Source organism: Marmota flaviventris, chromosome 17, assembly GCF_047511675.1.
Source record: "Marmota flaviventris isolate mMarFla1 chromosome 17, mMarFla1.hap1, whole genome shotgun sequence".
Lineage (NCBI taxonomy): Eukaryota > Metazoa > Chordata > Mammalia > Rodentia > Sciuridae > Marmota > Marmota flaviventris.
This window is the reverse complement of record NC_092514.1, coordinates 58447251-58466917: the sequence shown is the minus strand read 5'-3', so window position 1 is coordinate 58466917 and position 19667 is coordinate 58447251. Positions and strand designations below refer to the sequence as shown.

Sequence of the window (19667 nt, the reverse complement as noted above, 5' to 3'; positions counted from 1 at the left end):
ATTCATTAATATGAATTGTTGGTATTATGTGACTCAGGAGATCTTGGGTTTTAACATTTCTACATGAGTTAAACTATAATATAATGTACTGATGAAATTTAATTGATTATATCCTTGACTAGAAATACTGATGTTTTAAATGTTGGTGTTTTCCTTAGTTTTAGAAATCCTGATATTTAAAAAAAAAAAAAAAAAGAGTGTAATCACACCACATAAATTTTCTTTAGATGATGTGCGGAAGAAACTGATTGAGAATGCAGGAGTAACTGTAGGGAGAAACATTTTGATCACTGATATGCCTTAGAACTACCCAAATCAATTACATTGAAGGCAGTAAAATAAAACAGATCACCCCACCACAGTCACTGCACAGAAAGTGGTTAAGTTTGACATTAAGACATGTTGGATGTTCTGAAAACAAATATTGTACTGAATTTAGTCTCTCAGGAAGAAATAAATTACTTTGTTGAAAATATTTGGTTTCTTTTTTTTTTACATTTGTATTAGTTATTAACCTTAAGAGTTGCTTATGTTGCTAGGCCCTGTGGCTCACTCCTGTATTCCCAGCAGCTCAGGAGACTGAGACAGGAGGATTGCAAGTTTGATACTAACCTCAGTGACTTATGGAGGCCCTACAGATGTAGTGAGACCCTGTCTTGAAACAAAAAAAGGGCTTGGGATGTGGCTTAGTGGTTAAGTGACCCTGAGTTCGATTACCAGTACTAAAAAAAAAAAAAGTTACTCATGCCAAATTGAGCACAGTGGCACACACCTATAATCCCAACTGTCCAGGAGGCCAAAGCAGGAAAATAACAAGGTTAACAATTTAGACTCTTGTCTCAAAATAAAATTTTAAGGGCTGTGGATGTAACTCAGTAGTAAAGGGCCCCAGGTTCAATTAACATACTACATACACAGTTATTCATGTCAGAAAACAACTGAATTTCATTTAACTGATAAGAACTTAAGTTCTCATTTAACATGTATGTAATAATGTTGGTAGATTACTCCCACTCATATAGTTGGATCTCACCTGACCCTTCAAATATAAACTTTTACTCTGCCCATTAATCCAGGCAAACCAGAATAAAAATGACAGTGGTCAGAGAAATATACCCCGGTCCATTACAAAACACTTGAAAAGTATTTCTTTGAAATTTTGCTAAATCATAAGTCACCTAGTAGGTAATTCTTATATTGTCCCTTTCAATTGTATACCCTCTAATGGATGGTTCTTATTCATTGCATTTCTAAATATCAATTACAAAATTTGAAGTGATCTGTAAAGATGATATTCCCACCATTTATAAGCCAAAGGAATTTGGTATACTTATTTTTTAATGGAAGAAGTTTATATAAAGGAATTAGGGGCTGGGATTGGGCTCAGTGGTAGAGCGCTCGCCTAGCATGTGTGAGGCACTGGGTTCAATTCTTGGCACCGCATATAAATGAATGAATAAAATAAAGGTCCATCAACAAAGAAAAATATAAAAGAATTTTTTTAAAAAAGGAATATGAAATTACCTTCAATTATTGTATCAGTATTCTTCCTGCTTGAATAATTTGCTACTATAACATTTTGGAGGGTTAGGAATGTAATGACTAAAATCCCAAATGTGACCTAAAATTCAATTTTACCCTAAAAGATATGGTTGTTTAAATTTTCCCTTTGTGATATCAATCATTTTAGACTTAGATGTAAAGGATTTATTAGCACCCAAGTTAAGTGGATAACATTTCTCAAAACCTACTGAACTAATTTTTTTTTTTTTTTTTCGGTTTTAAGCATTAGAATGTACACTTAACTGTAACATACATAAGAGTCCCAGAAGAAAGAACTATTAAATTAAAACAAGTACCCTTCACAAATCCATGGATAAAATGACAGAGTTCATTTCCATGGGTAGCTGGAAAGAATCAGAATAAGACAGAAGATGGTGACTTAAATAAAGTTTATTTTTTAAAAAATGTCGTTATTTTTGCAATGCCATGGTTAGAGGACTTTATGAAGAGGTAACATAATTTCCTTTTCCTTAACCATGCTTTTTATCTTCAACCTTCTGCACAAAGATAAAAGTTTTTGTTAATCTCATAGTTAATGATATAAAACAAAGGTCAGCAAACTTTCTTGAAAGGGCTAGACAGTAAATAATTCAGGTTTTATCATGTGTTCTTTATCTTATAGCCTCTTGAAAATGTAAAAACCATTTTTAGTTTGTACCATACAAAAAAAGATGGCCAAATTTGCCCTGCAGTTGGTAGTTTGCTGACTCGTGGTATAAAATATCTACTTTGTCTTATGAGAGAAAAATGCTCTTTAGGCTTCTCTACGGTCTACTATTGCCTGAAGTCAAGTAGAGAAGAGCCTTATTTATAATTGAATGTGGCTTGTGAAAAAGGTAGAAATGGAGAGTTCTTGCTCACTTTTGACTCTCCCAGGCAATTTTCCCATTCATTCATTCAATAAATTTGTTAAGCACCTACTATGTACACTCTTTAAGTATTTTTTATATTAGCAAGATTTCCAGTGTTTCTTTAAAAGGGCAATTCCTCCAGTTTCTCTAATCAGGAGTTACCAGGTCTTAATATTCATGTTTTAGGGAAAATTGGGGTTAAAATTTCTACTGGCATTCAAGAGAATTCATGATTATAAAAAAAATGAATCTAGCTTAACAATGATAATGTTGAACTCAATATTGACCCATCCTTCTTAATGTCACAGCCTATATGAAGAAAAATATTTAACTATCTTAAAGATACTTTTTTATCCCATCAGTTGAAATTTTCTTTAAAAAAGATCTCAGATCTTAAAAACACTCCTAATAATTTCTTCCCACTTTCTTAGTTTTCTGTCATGTAACACAAAATCCAATCCAAGTAGGGTTTTTCATTTTGGAAGCACTGGGGATTGAAGCCAGCGGTGAGTCTCTAGGCCTTTTTTTTTTTTTTTTTTTTTTGAGACTGGTCTAATTTGCCCAAGCTGTCCTCAAACTTGTGATCCTCCTGCCTCAGCCTCCCCAGGAGCTGGAATTACAGGTGTGTACCACACCACCTAGCTTCCTGATTAGCTTTATATATCAGCCATAAAACTATCTACACTTAGGAGTAAATATTACCTCTGAAGTAATTTACACTTGCACTTTTCATCTCAGAGGAACGGTCATGTTTCTTCTCCCAGATGAAAACCCTAACTGTTAGCTTTCTGAATCCTACTATTTATTCAAGGAAAATTAGGTGAGGGAAGACATTTTATAAAAAAAGGAGCCAAAAGGAGCACAGAACTTCAGTATTAAAATATAAAGATTGCCCCAATTGCAGCTCTTTGGTACAGACATTCACTATAATTATCTGATCATCCACATCAGCAAAACATGGCACATTTTTGTAATTAAAAGTGATTGTGATTTTCCTTTTGACCATGTAAACAAAAGGGAAATGCCTTGGGAAAGAACTATGCAATGTTTTCTCATTTCTCTTAAATACACATTTGCAAAGCCAGTTTTCCTTTTCATCAAGTTCTTGAAGCAGGGGAAGAATTGAACAGGCCAGGGTTATCGCTTTCGCTCCCCTCTCTGTGTCCTTTTCTTTTCCTTTTCCTTGCGCTCCTGCTTGGCTAGTTTGTCTCTCTCCCTCTGCAGCTTGTCCTGTTCCTTCTTCCTTTGGGACTCATCCCGAAGTGAGTCTCTCTCCAATTTCCGAGCATTGAGGACATCTTCTACATTGGTGTTTCGAAACAGAGCTACAGGTGAGTTAAGGGATAAAGGTACAGGTCACAACTACAACTTTCCTCATTCTTGCTGAGTCCTGAATGCCTTTATCTATTCCTAGTCTTAAAAAACCACCCTTGTGTGTCGCATGGTGATGCACTCCTGTAGTCCCATTGATTAGGGAGGCTGAGACGGCAGGATTGTGAGTTCAAAGCCAGCCTCAGCGATGGTGAGGGACTAAATAAATTACAAATTAGGGCTGGGGATGTGGTTCAGTGCCTCTGAGTTCAATCCCCAGTACCAAAACAAAACCATCCTTGTGTTTATCCTTGGTCTAGTGGAAATCCTAAAGCTATCATTAATTATAGAAGATCTAAAATTAAAATGTCCTCAGAAAAAAAATCTCATTCAGTATCTGAATTTTTAAATATTTATCAGAGCTCAAGAGCTGGGGATATGGTTCAGTTACAGTGCTTGCCTATACACAAGGCCATGGGTTCAATCCCCAGCACCACACACACAAAAAAGTGAATGCTCATTCAGGAATAGGTAGTTGTAGATGGACACAACACCTTTATTTTTATGTGCTGAGGCTCAAACCCAGTGCCTCACACGTGCTAGGCAAGTGCTTTACCACTCAGCCACAACCCCAGCCTAGGAATAGGTACTTAATAGCAGAACACTGCAGAGTATCTAGGGTTAGTGAGGAGAACATTATTTAACTGGAAAATGTTTATGTACTTTAAAATGCTTGAAAAGAGTTAAAAGGTTTAACCTTACTAAATTTTATCAATTTGATTTTTTTCCCTAGGCCACTAAAGCTTAAGTGAAATCCATATTCTAATAACCATCAACTCTGAATTACAAGAAATATAAAATGTTTAACAGAAAATAACTGGCCAAAAACTATACTACTTATTAACTTTGAAAACAAAACCTGTTAATATTAGACAAGCTTCTCTCCACTCTTAAAATATGACTTTTTTTCTTTAGTGCTTTAAAACAAATGAGTCTCAAGCTGAGAGTACGGCTCAGTAATAGATCACTGGGTTTAATCCCCAGCACCAAAAATAAATGGGTCTCTCTGAATTAACTTCCCCTTCTCTGACAATCTATACCAAACCCTTCATTTTTTTTGGAGTGGGGAGGTACTGGAGATTGAACTAAGCGGCACTCAAGCAATGAACCACATCCCCAGCCCTATTTTTGTATTTTATTTAGAGACAGGGTCTTACTGAGTTGCTTAGTGCCTCACTTTTACCGAGGCTGGCTCAGAATTTGCGATCCTCCCATCTCAGCCTCCCCTGTGACTGGGATTACAGGCATGCGCCAAGGTACCTGGCATCATATCTTCATCATGAATTTTCAGCCAGGCCCTCTAGTGCATGCCTGTAATCCCAGCAGTTTGGGAGGCTGAGGCAGGAGGATCACGAGTTCAAAGCCAGTCTTGGCAATTTAGCGTGGCCCTAAGCAACTCAGTGAGACCCTATCTCAAAGTAAAATATAAAAAAGGGCTGTGGATGGGGCTCAGTGGTTAAGTGCTCCTGGGTTCAATTCCCACTACGAAATAAGTAAATTTTCTGTGTGTGTGTGTGGTATTGGGAAATTGAATGCAGTGGTATTCTACCACCAAATTATATCCCCAATTACATGCCCCTGCCCCTTTTTTTTTTTGGGGGGGGGGGGGAGGTCACATTCTTTTTTATGGCATTAGAGACTGAATGCAGGGCTTCTGTGTGCTACCTACCACTCTGCACTCTACCACTAAGCTACATCCCCAGCCTCCCCATCCCTTTTTCAAAATTTTATTTTGAGGCAGGGTTTCACTAAAAATTGTCCATTCTAGCCTCAAGTTTGTGATCCTCCTGTCTCAATCTCCAGAGTAGCTGTAATTACAGGCAAGTACCACCACACCCAGCTTAAAGTAGATTTTTTTTTTTTTTTGGAGGACGGGTATTGGGGATTGAACCCAAGGGCACTCTATCTCTCAGCTACATCTCCAGTCCTTTTTTATCTTTTTTGGTTGGAAGGCAGGGGGGTACAGGGGATTGAAAGCAGGCACCATTCCCACATCCCCAGCTGGTTTTATAATTTGGGATAAGCTCTCATTAAGTTGCTTAGGGCCCTGCTAAGTTACTAAGGCTGGCTTTGAACTTGTGATCCTCCTGCCTTAGCCTCCCAAGCCACTGATTATAAGCACACCCAGCCTATCTGAGTTGCTGAGGCTAGCCTCAAACTTTCGGTCCTCCTGTCTCAGCCTCCTGAGTTGCTAAGATTACAAGTGTGCATCACCCACCTGGCTTAAGATATATTTCTAAACCCATCTTCTCTAGGAAATGATTCTGTTGGTCAGAACCTTTCTCAACACATGTTTCAATATGTTTATATTATTAGTATTCAGTCTGTTCTCTTTCCAAGAAATTATAAAGTTTTTGAGAATAAACACAAAACTTCAATATTATTTTAATTATTTCCATAATGGTAGGCAACCCAGAGCTGCACACAGGGAGTACAGATGTTCATTTTTCCTTAGAAATTCTTCTTGCTGGGGCTGTGGCTCAGTGGTAAAGCACTTGCTTAGCACATGTGAGGCACTGGATTCGATCCTCAGCACCACATAAAAATAAAAGGTTTTGTGTCCATCTACAACTAAAAATAAAATTTTTAAAAAAAGAAAACAGTACTTGTTAACTTTTTTCTTTGAGGAATATGCTTGATAAATTGACCATCTGTACTCCCAATGCTGGCATGAGTTCCTGCAGGTAACGGGAAGTACTAGCAATGACAAAATAAAAATTGATGCCCAAGAGAATTCCATGGAGAAACACAAAGAAGGATACATTTATCTGAACCAATGTTCATCGTGGTGGCACCTGAATCATCCTTCTCATCTGCTTCAGTAAGTGATGTTAAGGAAAACTGGATGGAAAACAAAGGTTCACACATCCCAACTCAGTATTTAAAAATACTCTGTAGATTGGTGGAGAGGAAAAGCTGTCTGAATGGAAAAAGGACGTTTGTCCGGAATGTGATAGTAAACCCCAGAGATTCATCTTTGGAAATCTCAATTTAGGAAGAGGAAGATTGTTCTAAGCTTCTCTTACAATTCTTTTTTTTTTTTTTTTTTGACTGGGGATTTAACCCAGGGACACTGAATCACTGAACTACATCTCCATCCCTTTTTATTTTATTTTGAAATAGGTTCTTACCAAATTGCTGAGGCTGACCTTGGACTTAAGATCCTCCTGTCTCAGCCTCCTGAGTTAATGGGATTACGGGCGTATGGCACCTTCCACAGCACCTTCTTTTTCTTGGAGGCGAAAAAGAAACTTAAGTTGATCTGGGTGACTGTCACATTATCTGAAAGCCAGGAGACAATGAAATGACCTCTAAAACAATAGTTCTCAAAGGGCTATTTACAGAGGCCTCCTGGGAACTTATTAGAAATTCTTGGGCTCCAATCTGAACCAACTTAATCAGAAACTCTGGGGAGGGAGTATAAAGCCCAGAAATTCATGTGATAACACATTCTCCAGGGGAATCAATGCTTTAAAAGTTCTTTTTATTTTTTTGGTGGAGGGAACCAGGGATTTAACCCAGAAGTGCTTTACTCATGTGCTATATCCCCAGCCCTATTTGGCGGGGGTAGGGATGGGGTGGGGGGGGTGGGGGGGCAGTACTGGGGATTTAACCGAGGGGCACTTCCCACTGAACTACCTCTCCAGCCCTTTTTATTTTTTGAGACTTGACATCCTCCTGCTTCAGCCTCCTATGTCACTGAGATCACAGGCATGAACCATTGTACCCAGCTTAAAAGTTTTTTTTTTTCCAATGGGGGAAAAAAATAAAGTTCTATTCTAACCCAAGAACTGAGATTTTATTTATCATTGGAACCATACTCTGCTAACCCTAGTAAGAAAAGTTGTGAGGAAAAAGCATAAGAGAAACTGTCTCCAAAGCACCCAAGTATTCTTTCCTAAATAGTGATTAGCCAGCTGATATTTCTGGGAGGATGTCTATTGTATAATGAGCCACATACTTCATTCAAGTAGGCTCTGTAAGCTAAGCATTTCCTAAATAAATTTCAAATTTACAGGGAACTAAATCTGCCCCTACTTACACTACTTTCTTTTTGTACAGTTCCCACACTCAGATTCTAATTTATTTTGGTAGTGTTTAGGGATTCGGCTTTACTTTTAACTATGGTCACATTAAAAAGATTTGAATTAAATGGCTCCTAAGTTAGGATATCCTTCACCCAAAGACATCCAGGTTCTAGTCCTGATTTTGCCACTGATTTTCTGAATGCCTGTGATCACTCATCATCTTAGTGTTATCAGTGTCTTTACTGACTGGAAAAGAAAAGAAAGATGGGTTATACATGTGACAGTACACACGTACATGCAAATATAAGGAATCACAGCTATATCTTCTTTTCTGAAAGCACAACATACTGGTTCACTAAGGCATTATTTACACTGAGTTTTCAGAAATGTACTTCTGAAAATAAAAGTCTAGGCAGAGAGTGTAGCTCAGTGATAGAGTACATGCTTAACATGCATGAGGTCCTGGGTTCATTCCTTAGCACCAAAGTACATATTTATCTCCAGTATCAACTATTCCAACTCATTTCTCATATCCATCAAGGGCCATAGATCTTTGCCATTTTAGAGAAGAAAATTAAACTATGGCGGGTGATTAACAATTTCCTAAAGAGCACTGTAAACCGTCAATACTTCTGGTGTCACCCTCAGGGAATGGTGCTGAGATTCCAGAAAGGATATTCCTCTTCATCTGTTACATCAGCATACTGGGCCAGCAGGGCAGCTTTTCTCTGTTTTTCCTCTTCCGACACCATCCTGGGCTTCACCACAATCTGTGCCTGCTTCTCAATGAGGGTGGCAATGGCCTGTACCTCATCTGGGAGGCAGAAGAGAGGGAAAACACGTTTGTATGACAGAAAACAAGCTCACCCAACCACCAGCTCACCAGGGCAGTGCTTGTAAAAGACACTGGCAGCTGCTGACTCAAAGGTCCTAGGGTTCAAAGAACATGCCTCAGGGGCATGTGAGACAGGAAAGGAAAGGCCACGCAGGCCAGGCTTTAAGTCTTACATCCATCTTCAATCACAGCAGCCCTGATTTTATTTGATTTATACGTTGATTCGGCTGCTTAAAAAAAAAAGGTGGAAAACCACTGCATTAGAAGCATAGACAAGCTTCTTCTAAACAGGCAATTTTCTCTTCTCTTATTCCAGAAACCTAAGAAAGACTCCAGAATCAACTAAGGCTGATCCCTTTCAATTTTATAATTGTGCCAAGTACAATGCTTGAACTAAAAATATTTTGCCTTATTTTAAAATAAGATCAACTACTAAGTTCTCCATCCTGAAGGAAAGGAAGCAATGGTGCAAAGTAGGGGCTCTCACCCCTGGCTGTACATTAGAACCTTCTAGAGGAGTTTTTTAAAAACACCAATACCTGGAGTCCAACCCTAGTATATCAAGTGATTCTAATGTACAGGAAAAACTGAAAACCAAGGGTGAAGTATTTATTTATTTATTTATCTGTTTATTTATTAAACACTTTTTTTTAGACGTTGATGGACCTTTATTTTGTTCATTTATTTATATGTGGCGCTGAGAATCGAACCCAGTGCATCATACATGTTAGGCAATCGCTCTACTACTGAGCCACGACCCCAGCCCCCAAGGATGTAGTTTAGATTCTTCTCAAGTTTGATTTTTATAAATTGAGTTTTCTGCAACTAATTAAAATATTAGCACATTTATTTTACATTTTAAAGGGTAAATGATTTAGCTGAATAAACCAAAATCCCAACCATAATTTGTGTTATGAAAAGAGAACATAAAAAAGATGGGAGGTAAGAAAAATATATACCCATATGTGCTGTGGAGAGAGGATGAAAGGAAAGCAAAAACCACAATGAAGGTAACTGTGGTCAGGCTAAATGGACAAATGCAAAAGGAAAAGGAAATCCGGCTTCTCAAGTGTTCGCCAGTATAAATCATCTCAGGAAGAATGAGAATCCAAAGGAGAAAATGAAACACTCTCTCCCAAAGAGCTGTACAGTAAGGCTTTTAGAAAGGACCCTTGAGGTCACAAACCAAAATGCCACACAGAAACGCCAACTCTACCTTCTTTTTCCACTTTGGTGACAACATTCTGAGTTTCAGACCATCGTTCCACAATCTCCTTGCAGATATTAAGGAGCGAATCTTCTTCCTAGTTGCAAAAGTAGATTGATTAATTTTCTGAGAGAGTTCTCAAAAACAACAGCAATCTTAAAAAGGCCTATGCAGGGGGCACAGCTCTCCCTGCCAGAGTTGAGAAGAGATCCTGGGAAGGTTTTGGGAGCCACAGAATATGTCTCTATGGGCACAGAAGGAATTCGGTGCGTTTGTCCCAAAAATCCACACCTGCTAGACAAGAGCACCTACTCCATCCTGCCAAGCTCCAGGGTAAAAGATTCCCACCAGCTCAGGGCAGTCCTCATCCTCAAAACAATAAATTCATTAATTAATTTTAAAAAATGTTATACAATATGATGTTTTGATATATGTTTACATTGGGCATGTTACTATGAAACTAACAGGTTCATAATCTTACATATTTGTCAGTTTCTTATAGTGAAAACATTTAAAATTTACTCTCAGCAATTCTGAAATACATTATTATTTTATTCACCATTCTGTGCCACAGCTCATTAAAGCTTATTTCTTGTCTCAGTGAAATTTTCTACTTGTCATCAGCATCTCCCCTTTTCCCTTCCCCACTCTCTCCTTACTTTTTTTTTTTTTTTTGGCGGGGTACCAGGGATTGAACCCAGGGGCACTTAATTATTGAACCACATCCCCAGCCCTATTTTGTATTTTATTTAGAGACAGGGTCTCACTGAGTTGCTTAGCACCTCGAAGTTGCTGAGGCTGGCTTTGAACTCAAGATCCTCCTGCTTCAGCCTCCAGAGCTGCTGGGATTACAGATGTGCACCTCCGTGCCCGGCTCTCCTTATCTTTTATTATTAATTTTTTTTTGATACCAGGGATTGAATTCCAGATCTATGAGCAAGTTTCTTTAGGTCTGGTTCAGAAAAAAACTGAACTAAGGAATGCTTTACCACTGAGGAACATCCCTAAACCTTTTTTTTGAGATACGAATTTGCTAAATCACAGGCCTAAAACCTGTGATTCACTTGTCTGCAACCTTCCAAGTAGCTGGGATTACAGGCCTGCACTACCCTGCCTGGCTTATGAGCAAAACTTTCTGAACTTCACATCTTCCCAGGATTTTAGTGAGGATAAATAAAAATGTGCATACAGAGCCTACTCTACTTGGCAAAGCATAGGCATTCAAAAATATGGGCATTCTTGGGACTGTGGTTGTAGCTCAGTGGTAGAACACTTGCCTAGCATGTGTGAGGCACTGGGTTTAATCCTTAGCACCACATAAAAGTAAATAAAGTAAAGGTATTGTGTCCATCTAAAACTAAAAATAAATTTTATATATATATATATATATATATATATATATATATATATGTATGTGTGTGTGTGTGTATATATATATATATATATATATATATATATATATAAACATTCTCTCCATGTTCATTGTGTCTGCCTTCACCAGCTTCCTGTTCTACTTCACAGGGCAAGGTATCAGAGTTCACATTTATTAGGTGTTTACCCCATCTGCTAGGTACTGTACTAAAAACTTTACATAAAAATTCTCAATTCACCAGGTGTTGTGGGGGTGCACAACTGTAATCCAAGAGATTTAGGAGACTTGAAACAGGAGGATCACAGGCTCAAGACCAGACTCAGTAACTTAGGCCCTAAGCAACTAAGCAAGACAGTCTCAAAATAGAAAAAAAAAATGTGGTTGGGGATGTGGCTCAGTGGTTGTGGGCCCCTGGGTTCAATCTCTAGTATCCTCCCCCCCAAAAAAAAACAAAAACAAAAACAAAAAACCTCAATTTGCACCTGGGTAAAGTGACACATGCCTGAATCCCAGCAGCTTAGGAGGCAGAGACAGGAGGATCAAAAGTTCAAGGACAGCCTCTCGGTAACTTAGCAAGGACCTAAGCAACTTAGTGAGATTCTGTCTCAAAAAATAAAAAGGTTGGGAATGTAGCTCAGTGGTAAACTGCCCCTGAGTTAGATTCCAAGTTAAAAAAAAAAAAAAAAAGAATTCTCAAGTTTTAAAACAATTACGTAGGAGCTGGGGTTGTGGCTCAGAGGAAGAATGCTCGCCTAGCATGTGTGAGGCACTGGGTTCAATCCTCAGCACCACATAAAGATAAAATAAAGGTATTGTGTCCACCTACAACTAAAAAATAAATGTTAAGAAAAAAAACAATTACATAAAGTATTACTACTGTTATTCAATTTATATATGAGGAAACCAAAGTACAGAGGTTAAGTAACTTGCTCAAGGTCATACAAGTAATAATGGATTAAAGAGGACTTAAGGTGGATGCACATGCCTATAATCCCAGTGACTTGGGAGGATGAGGGAAGAGGATCACAAGTTCAAAACCAGCCTCAGAAACTTAGTGAGGCCCTAAGAAACTTGGCAAAAATCTGTCTCTAAATAAAACATAAAAAAGGGCTGGAGATGTGGCTCAGTGGTTGAGTGCCCCTGGTTTAATCCCTAGTACCAAAATAAAGATAATAATAATAATAATAAGCTGGGCATGGTGGCGCACGCCTGTAATCCCAGCAGCTCAGGAGGCTGAGCAGGAGGATCTTGGGTTCGAAGCCAGCCTCAACAAAAAGCGAGGTGCTAAACAACTCAGTGAGACTGTCTCTAAATAAAATACAAAATAAGGCTGGGAATGTGGCTCAGTGGTAGAGGGTCCCTGAGTTCAATCCCTGGCACCCCCCAAAAATATAAATAATAAACAGGACTTGAACCCAAGGAATCTGGCTAAGAGCCCATACTCTTTACCACTGTATTATGCTATCCTAAAGAAAAAAAGTTAGAACAAGACTAATTGTGATATCCTTGTTTTGTATCAACAAAGGATTCTTTCCTATACCATTACTGCATGAGCTAGACACACAGAAACTTCTTTGGGTCAGAGCTTCCATAATTCATAGACCTTCCAGCAGGGAAAGCAAAGGAACAGGGAAAGAAAAAAGGATTAGAAAAGAAGTGGAGAGCCAAATAAAAAGGATATTCTTGGAGGACAAACTGGTTTATTCCCTGTTTCCTCACCTAAACCAAAGCAGTTCAATTATCCATTCTTTCATTTATTCATTCAGAAAGTGCCTGCTTTGTTCAACACACTAAAATGTGAACCAGGAAATGAATGAAAAATAGCGCCTGATTTCATACACAATTTAGGAGGCTGGTATATAAACAGTTGCCATAAAACATAACCCCCTAACTATCCTACATAAAATTGTAACCTACCCTCTATTGCACCTCTGATCTTCTTAAAATGCCCCCTTTTCCCTAGCACTTATCAGTTTTCTAACATTGCACTATAATTTACTGGGAAAACTTTTTCCTTCTAGATTATAACCCCAGAAGGGTAGAAATTTCTCTTTTGTAGTAATGGTAGTACCTGGCATACAGTAATCCATCAATAAAAATATGATGAACCAATCAATCAATCAGTGCAAGTACTACTGGGTAGAATAAAAGAAAAGATGATAGAAAGCTTTTATTTATTGTTACTTCCTCTGTCATTATTCTTGGATTTATTTACTTTTTACTTATTTATTTACTGGCCCTGGGGATCAAACCCAGGGCTTTGTGCATTCAAGGTAAGCACTCTACCAACTGAGCTATCCCCAGCCCACTATTCTTGAATCTTACCTCAAATTATTGCTAACAAATTTCATCATTTCTAATATTGAATCCTAGCCCAATTTGGCAACTTGGTTTGGCCCTGGTTTTTGTTTTTCCTAGAAAGAAATGTAACACAAAAGTCAGGGACCTTTGGCACTATATGCTGCCAGACTGACTGACTGACAGCAGCACTTTGAATTATATGCTTAATACAAACCATATTTCTTGGCTCTTTTTGTTCTGTAAAGATGCTCCTCATGTTTTATGGACAAGAACCTTGTCTCACTTTATGATTCCTGGTCTATTCTTCCCAGAGTCAGTTTCTATATAGAAGAAAATTAAACTAGTATGTGAATTGGACAGGGCAATGAAGTCAACCTTAAAAATGATTTTGTTGGGCTGGATATGTAGCTTAGTGGTAGAGTGTTTGCCTAATGTGTGCAATGCTGGTTCAATAACAAGAAATGGGGGGAAATTTTTTTTTTTCGCAGCTTATGCAACAACATAGAAACACAAAGAACCAACTCTGTTTCTAAATTACTTTGCCTTTTCTATCAAGTGTCTGCTAAAAAAGTCAAAAAGTATGAGGCAAACACGTTTCCCTTTACCAATAGAGCCATAGCTTCAAATAATGACACCATGAAAAGGGCTGGTTAAGGAGCTAGTGCAAAGTACCAAAGTTTTTTGTTTTGGGGGAAAAGGGGGCGCTGTACTGGGGATTGAACCCAGGGGCGCTCAACCACTGAGCCACATCTCCAGCCCTTTTTATTTTTTATTTTGAGACAGGGTCTCACTAAGTTGCTTAGGGTCTTGTTAAATTGCTGAGGCTGGCTTTGAACTTGAGATCCTCTTGCCTCTGCCTCCTGAGCTGCTGGGATTACAGGCATATGCCACCATGCCCAGCCCAAGTTATTTTAACAACATTTTCATGGAGTCGTTAGAAATTTCTCAGTTGGAAATAAAAATGAAAATTCTGGGCTGCGAATATAGCTCAGTTGGTAGAGTGCTTTCCTTGCATGCACAAGGCCGTGGGTTCAATCCCCAGCACACACAAAAACAAAAATTCCTTGTCTTTGTTCTTTTTCCCCTATAATCTGCAATGTCAGGGTATAAGAAAAGAATGTATTCAGCCAGGCATGGTGGAACACACCAATAATCCCAGTGACTCAGGAGGCGAAGACAGGAGGAGTACAAGTTCAAAACCAGCCTCAACAGATTAGTGAGGCCCTCAGCATAAAGAAAGAACTAAATGAAGGAAATAGAAAGGAAAGGCAGCTCAATAGTAAAACAGGTTTATTTGGGACAAACCTGTGGAGGGGGGCCCAGTGGAGACTGAGACTCATCTTCCATTTATAGCCTTGGATAGATGTAGGGGTATGAGGGAGTGGGGGAATTTTGGGGGTTAGGCTGTTGCTAGGGGGTTTCCAGGGAAGGGTCCTTGTGGTCCTCAACTCTTATCTTTGAGGTGGTCACTGTTCCTGTCAAACCTGATATTTTTCAGGATATTAATCCCAGATAACAATTTCCTTTCTTTGTATGATGATGAAATATTGTTTGGGGTTCCTTTCTATGATGATGGAATATTGTCTGGGGTGACTCTTATTCTGAAAGGGAGGATGTGTTTCAAAATAGCGTTGTCTATGTCAAGTTCTTACTAACAATCAGCAACTTAGTGAGACCCTGTATCAAAAAATAAAAAGGTAGCTCAGTGGTAAATCAATCCCAGGTTCAATCCCCAGAACCCCCTCCCCTCAAAACAAAACAAAACAAAAAACACTACATTGAATTTCCACTGAACTACCAAGCTGCCTTACAAATTGTGCTATCTATAGCTTTCCCCTTTATGGGCCAATCTTGCCCGAGCAGGTTCTGGGACTCAAAGAGGTTCTTGCCAGAGGGATCTGGGATACCTACACTATTGTTATATTTCAACCATGTGCCAAAGAATGAACTGCACTTCCATCAAGTATAAGTCATTTTTTCCTTGCATGTGCCACCTCCAAAAATACTCTTGTATTTGAAAAAAATGTTTCCTGCCTTCTATACTTCTCTATAAAATACATATATACATATTTCTATCTATATTTTCATAGTATCTTTTGATTCTGGTTTGTTTTTTTTTTGTTGTTGTTTTGTTTTGTTTTTTTGGTCTGTGTGTGTAGTGCTGGGGATTGAACCCATGGATTTACTACTGAGCTACACTCCTAGCCTTTTTTTTTTTTAGGTGTAGATGGACACAACACAATGTCTTTACTTTTTATGTGGTGCTGAGAATCGAACCCAAGTCCCACTTATTCGAGGCGAGCACTCTACAGCTGAGCCATCCAGCCCCCTTTTTGTTTTTAAGACAGTGACTTACTAAATTGTGGAGCCTGGCCTCTTTCTATTTTACAATCTTCTCACCCTAGTCCTCTCAGCAGCTGGGATTGCAAGCGTGTGTCAGCATGCTTATCCTTATTCACTTTTTAAACAGTCCCTGTTTAAAATTGGCTTGAAGATTTGCAAATGAGGGGGGCCAGGGTTATGGCTCAGAGCACAGTGCTTGCTTAGCATGGGTGAGGGTTCAATCCCCAGCACCACAAAAAAATAAACAAATAAAATAAAGGTATTGTGTCCATCTACAACTAAAAAAATATTTTAAAAATTAAAAAAAAAAAGGAATAGCAAATAATGGGTTGGGGTTGTGGCTCAGTGGTAGAGTGCTTGCCTAGCATGTGTGAGGCACTGGCTTCAATTCTCAGCATCGCATATAAATAAATTAATAAAATAAAGGTCCATCAACATCTAAAAAAAAATAAATAAATAACAAATGAATTCATTCTACAAACCTGTACAAACTTAAGCACTTACCAAGAAAAAAATAATGCTTTTGATGAACTGGCAGCTTTCACAGTAGTAGTCCAATTTCCAACATCTCTTCTAAACCATGAATGCAGAGACAACTCTAGTGTCTACATATAGTATTTAGTGATGACACAAATAAATTTTATCTTTGAGATTGTTGTATTTTATCTTATTTTTTTAAAAGAGGTGAATATTGAGCATCCCGGTTTTATTTTTTAAATAATGTTATTGTACTTTTTATACACTTATTTTACTTGTTTTTATGTGGTCTTGAGGATCAAACACACATTAGGCAAGCCCTCTTCCACTGAGCTACAACCGCAGTCTTGAGATTGTTGTATTTTAAAAAAATCTGATGGACAGCCAGACAGCACTTGTAGCCAATCTACTCTAGAGTCGTCATCTAAGAATTGTGTGCTGGAGGTGAGAGAAATGGGGATAAGGCAGAATGATCAGATTGGAAAAGTGGACATTTTAATCATTTACTACAGGTAAAAAGTTTAAAGTAAACATTTCTGAATCAATTTGCTTCTAAGAGTCTAAATACAAACTTTTATCTTTTTAATTTTTTTCTAATCACTCCCCCCACACACACATACACACACACACACCCCGATTACTTAATTTCTAAATATTGTAAAGATTCAAGCACAACATTTGCTTCAGTTCCACCTGCCATGAAAAGATCCTTAGCACGAGGTTACCTTTTTTGGCCTCCTACTCCGAAAGAACCTGAGAGGAGATTTCCTGCAGGCTTTTGTCATGGGACAGCCCTAGGTACTGCTCCCAGGGTAAACAAACATCCCAAGAACATTTTATTCTCCACTCTCAACACTAAATGGATGGGAATGGAATTGGTTTGTAGACGTTTTAGCTAAAACTCTCATTTTAGACATCCCAGCGCCTTCCTAAGAACATTCTGCAACTTACCCACAGGCATCCGAGAGGGCCTCGTTCCCAGGAATAAGGGAAAGACTTTCCTCTCGAAGCACCTGCAACCTTCAAGCTTCCCAAAACCTGGTTTAGGAGCAATCTCCTTCATCCGTAGCGTAGAGCTAGAAATGTACTTCTCCCAGGTGACACCACTAAGCCTTCGTTACGCCGGGTAGGGGTAGCGGGATGCGAAGTACTGACTGGGATCCTCCGATGCCGGCCTAAGGCTGAAGGATGGATCCGGGCTACTCACCAGAAAAGCAGACAGGATACCCTGCAGAGCGTCCAACTTCTCTTCTTCCTCCTCCTCCTGCAGGACACCAAGGATGTAGGAACCGTAAACGGCTTGGTCCACTCCCAGCGCCTCCAACCGTCGGTCCAGCCAGGATCCAAAACCCCCACCCCCGCCATCACTTTCGCCGGAGGTTGCCGCGGCCACTTCGCAGGGCGCCGCCATCTTGGGGTCAGGGTCCTGCCAGCCCCCAGGGTGCCTACCGCAGTGCCTGACGGGCCGCGCCGCGGGCCCAGCGCGCATGCCCGGAGAGGAAGCCCACGCCTCCGCGCTCCGGGCTTGTGACCTCTGCTTCGGTATTTCTTACCTTCCTAGCAAAGCGCGTGTTCGGTTACACACTGTCAGTCCATCGCACAGGAACTCCGGCAGGTGAGTATCTTTAACAGACTCTTTTTCAACTGTGAATGTTCACAGAGGTTCAGTAACTTGGCCAAAGTCACGGGGCTAATAACAGGACTGGACCTGAACGTCGATTCCAGCGCTTCCTCCCATCTCATCGAGCTGCCCTTGCACGAGCCCTCGTAGGCTAAGCCACCCACTCTCCCATGGCTTTTGAGCAGGGACCTGCTGCTTCTACCGGGAATATCCACCATCGCTACCGACTCCTGCCACCTTCTCCACGCCAAGCCCCACTCCCTGAAAACATAAGCTCCAGAACCCTTTCTTAATTTATTTCAATACAGTCGTCGTGCTGTACTTATTGCAGGACCAACAAATAGTATGTGCTCAATAAATGTACAGGCACCTTAATTTTATTTCTTTTATTCATTGGTTCCACGTTTACACAGGAATACCTTTAGAGCTACTTTATCCTCCGCCAGGCATTGTGCTAAGATCTTTTCATGCATTATCTCTTGTAATCCTCTCTACAACTCTGTGAGAAAATGCTTTTATTATCTGCACTTTGGGTTTTGGTTTGTTTCCCTCCTCCCCCATTTCTTTCGGAGGCAGGGGGTAACGGATTAAAACCCAGGGGTGCTTAACCACTAAGCCACATCTCCAGACCTTTTATGTTTTGACACAGGGTCTCACTAAATTGCTTAGGGCCTCGCTAAGTCGCTGAAGCTGGCAGACAAGTTTGCAATATCATACATGAATCCCTTAAGGTTAGGGCTTGATTTAGCGTTTTACCTGTGAAAAAAGAAGTCTTCGTTAACAAAAGGGAGGATTATTTTATTTATGACTTTTTCTTGGAGAGGGGGTGGGCACTTTATGAAAATGGGGATTCACCTTTTTTTTTTTTTTTTTCCTTTTCCTTTATGTGGACTGGTTATGGTCTGGGTAGAAAGCAGTTCTGACCAAAATGGTGTTGACAGACCTTTTGTAGTGCATTACAGAAGAATGGGAATGAGTTGGGGGGTGAGAGGGCAGAAACTGGTCTTGCCTGGTTCCAGTTTGTTCTTTTTTGGAGCCAGGTAGGTGGTTACCCAACTTGCTTATCTCTAGGACACAAAAAGCATGGCATATATATTGTGTGAGCCCATGAGAAAAATATGATTGTCATTCTGAGGACAAGCAACTTGGTCCTTGTTTTGAGATGAGTAGGTTCTTGGAGAAAGAGAAAAAGAGGGGCTGGGGATGTGGCTCAAGCCGTATGGCACTTGCCTGGCATGCGTGCGGCCCAGGTTGGATCCTCAGCACCACATACAAACAAAGATGTTGCGTCCGCTGAAAACTAAAAATCAAATATTAAAAATCCTCTCTCTCTTTAAAAAAAAAAAAAAGAGAAAAAAAGACGGTTAGTAGGTGGGGAGCCAGATCTAGAAGCATGACTTGTCCTTTTAGTTAGATGAACAAAACCTTCAACTTGTAACAGATCAACTAGAACAAAAATATAGTATTTATTTAAATGTCATCAGATTCAAAGATTTACACAATGTGTCCACGAATCATTTATGGGTAGACTGTTGATCAAAGAGGACTATTCTGAACCCCAAGTACAGAATGATTGTCGTGGAATTTTATTTTCAAGAAGCTTGTCCGAGAACCTGCACATTTGTTCCCTGAAAAGTCCTATGTATATAATCAGAGAGCTTAACCCTGAGCATGTCACCTGTCTTGTCTTCTCTAAGA

The 19667-nt window shown here is 39.4% G+C and overlaps 1 protein-coding gene and 1 long non-coding RNA gene across 2 annotated transcripts; one reads left to right on the top strand and one right to left on the bottom strand.

Moving 5' to 3' along the window:
- Positions 1–1937: 1937 nt before the first annotated feature.
- On the bottom strand, positions 1938–17787 carry Ccdc43 (coiled-coil domain containing 43). The gene is made up of 5 exons (XM_027947293.2): positions 17556–17787; positions 9865–9952; positions 8492–8627; positions 6548–6606; positions 1938–3739 (listed from the first exon to the last, which is right to left on the bottom strand). The coding sequence occupies exons 1-5, from the start codon at positions 17757–17759 to the stop codon at positions 3552–3554; spliced, it is 675 nt and encodes a 224-aa protein (XP_027803094.2). The 5' UTR covers positions 17760–17787; the 3' UTR covers positions 1938–3551.
- Positions 17788–17845: 58 nt separating this feature from the next.
- On the top strand, positions 17846–18344 carry LOC139702381 (uncharacterized). Its single transcript, XR_011705016.1, has 2 exons — positions 17846–17890; positions 18009–18344. It is a non-coding gene; the product is annotated as an uncharacterized lncRNA (long non-coding RNA).
- The last annotated feature ends 1323 nt before the right edge of the window (positions 18345–19667 follow it).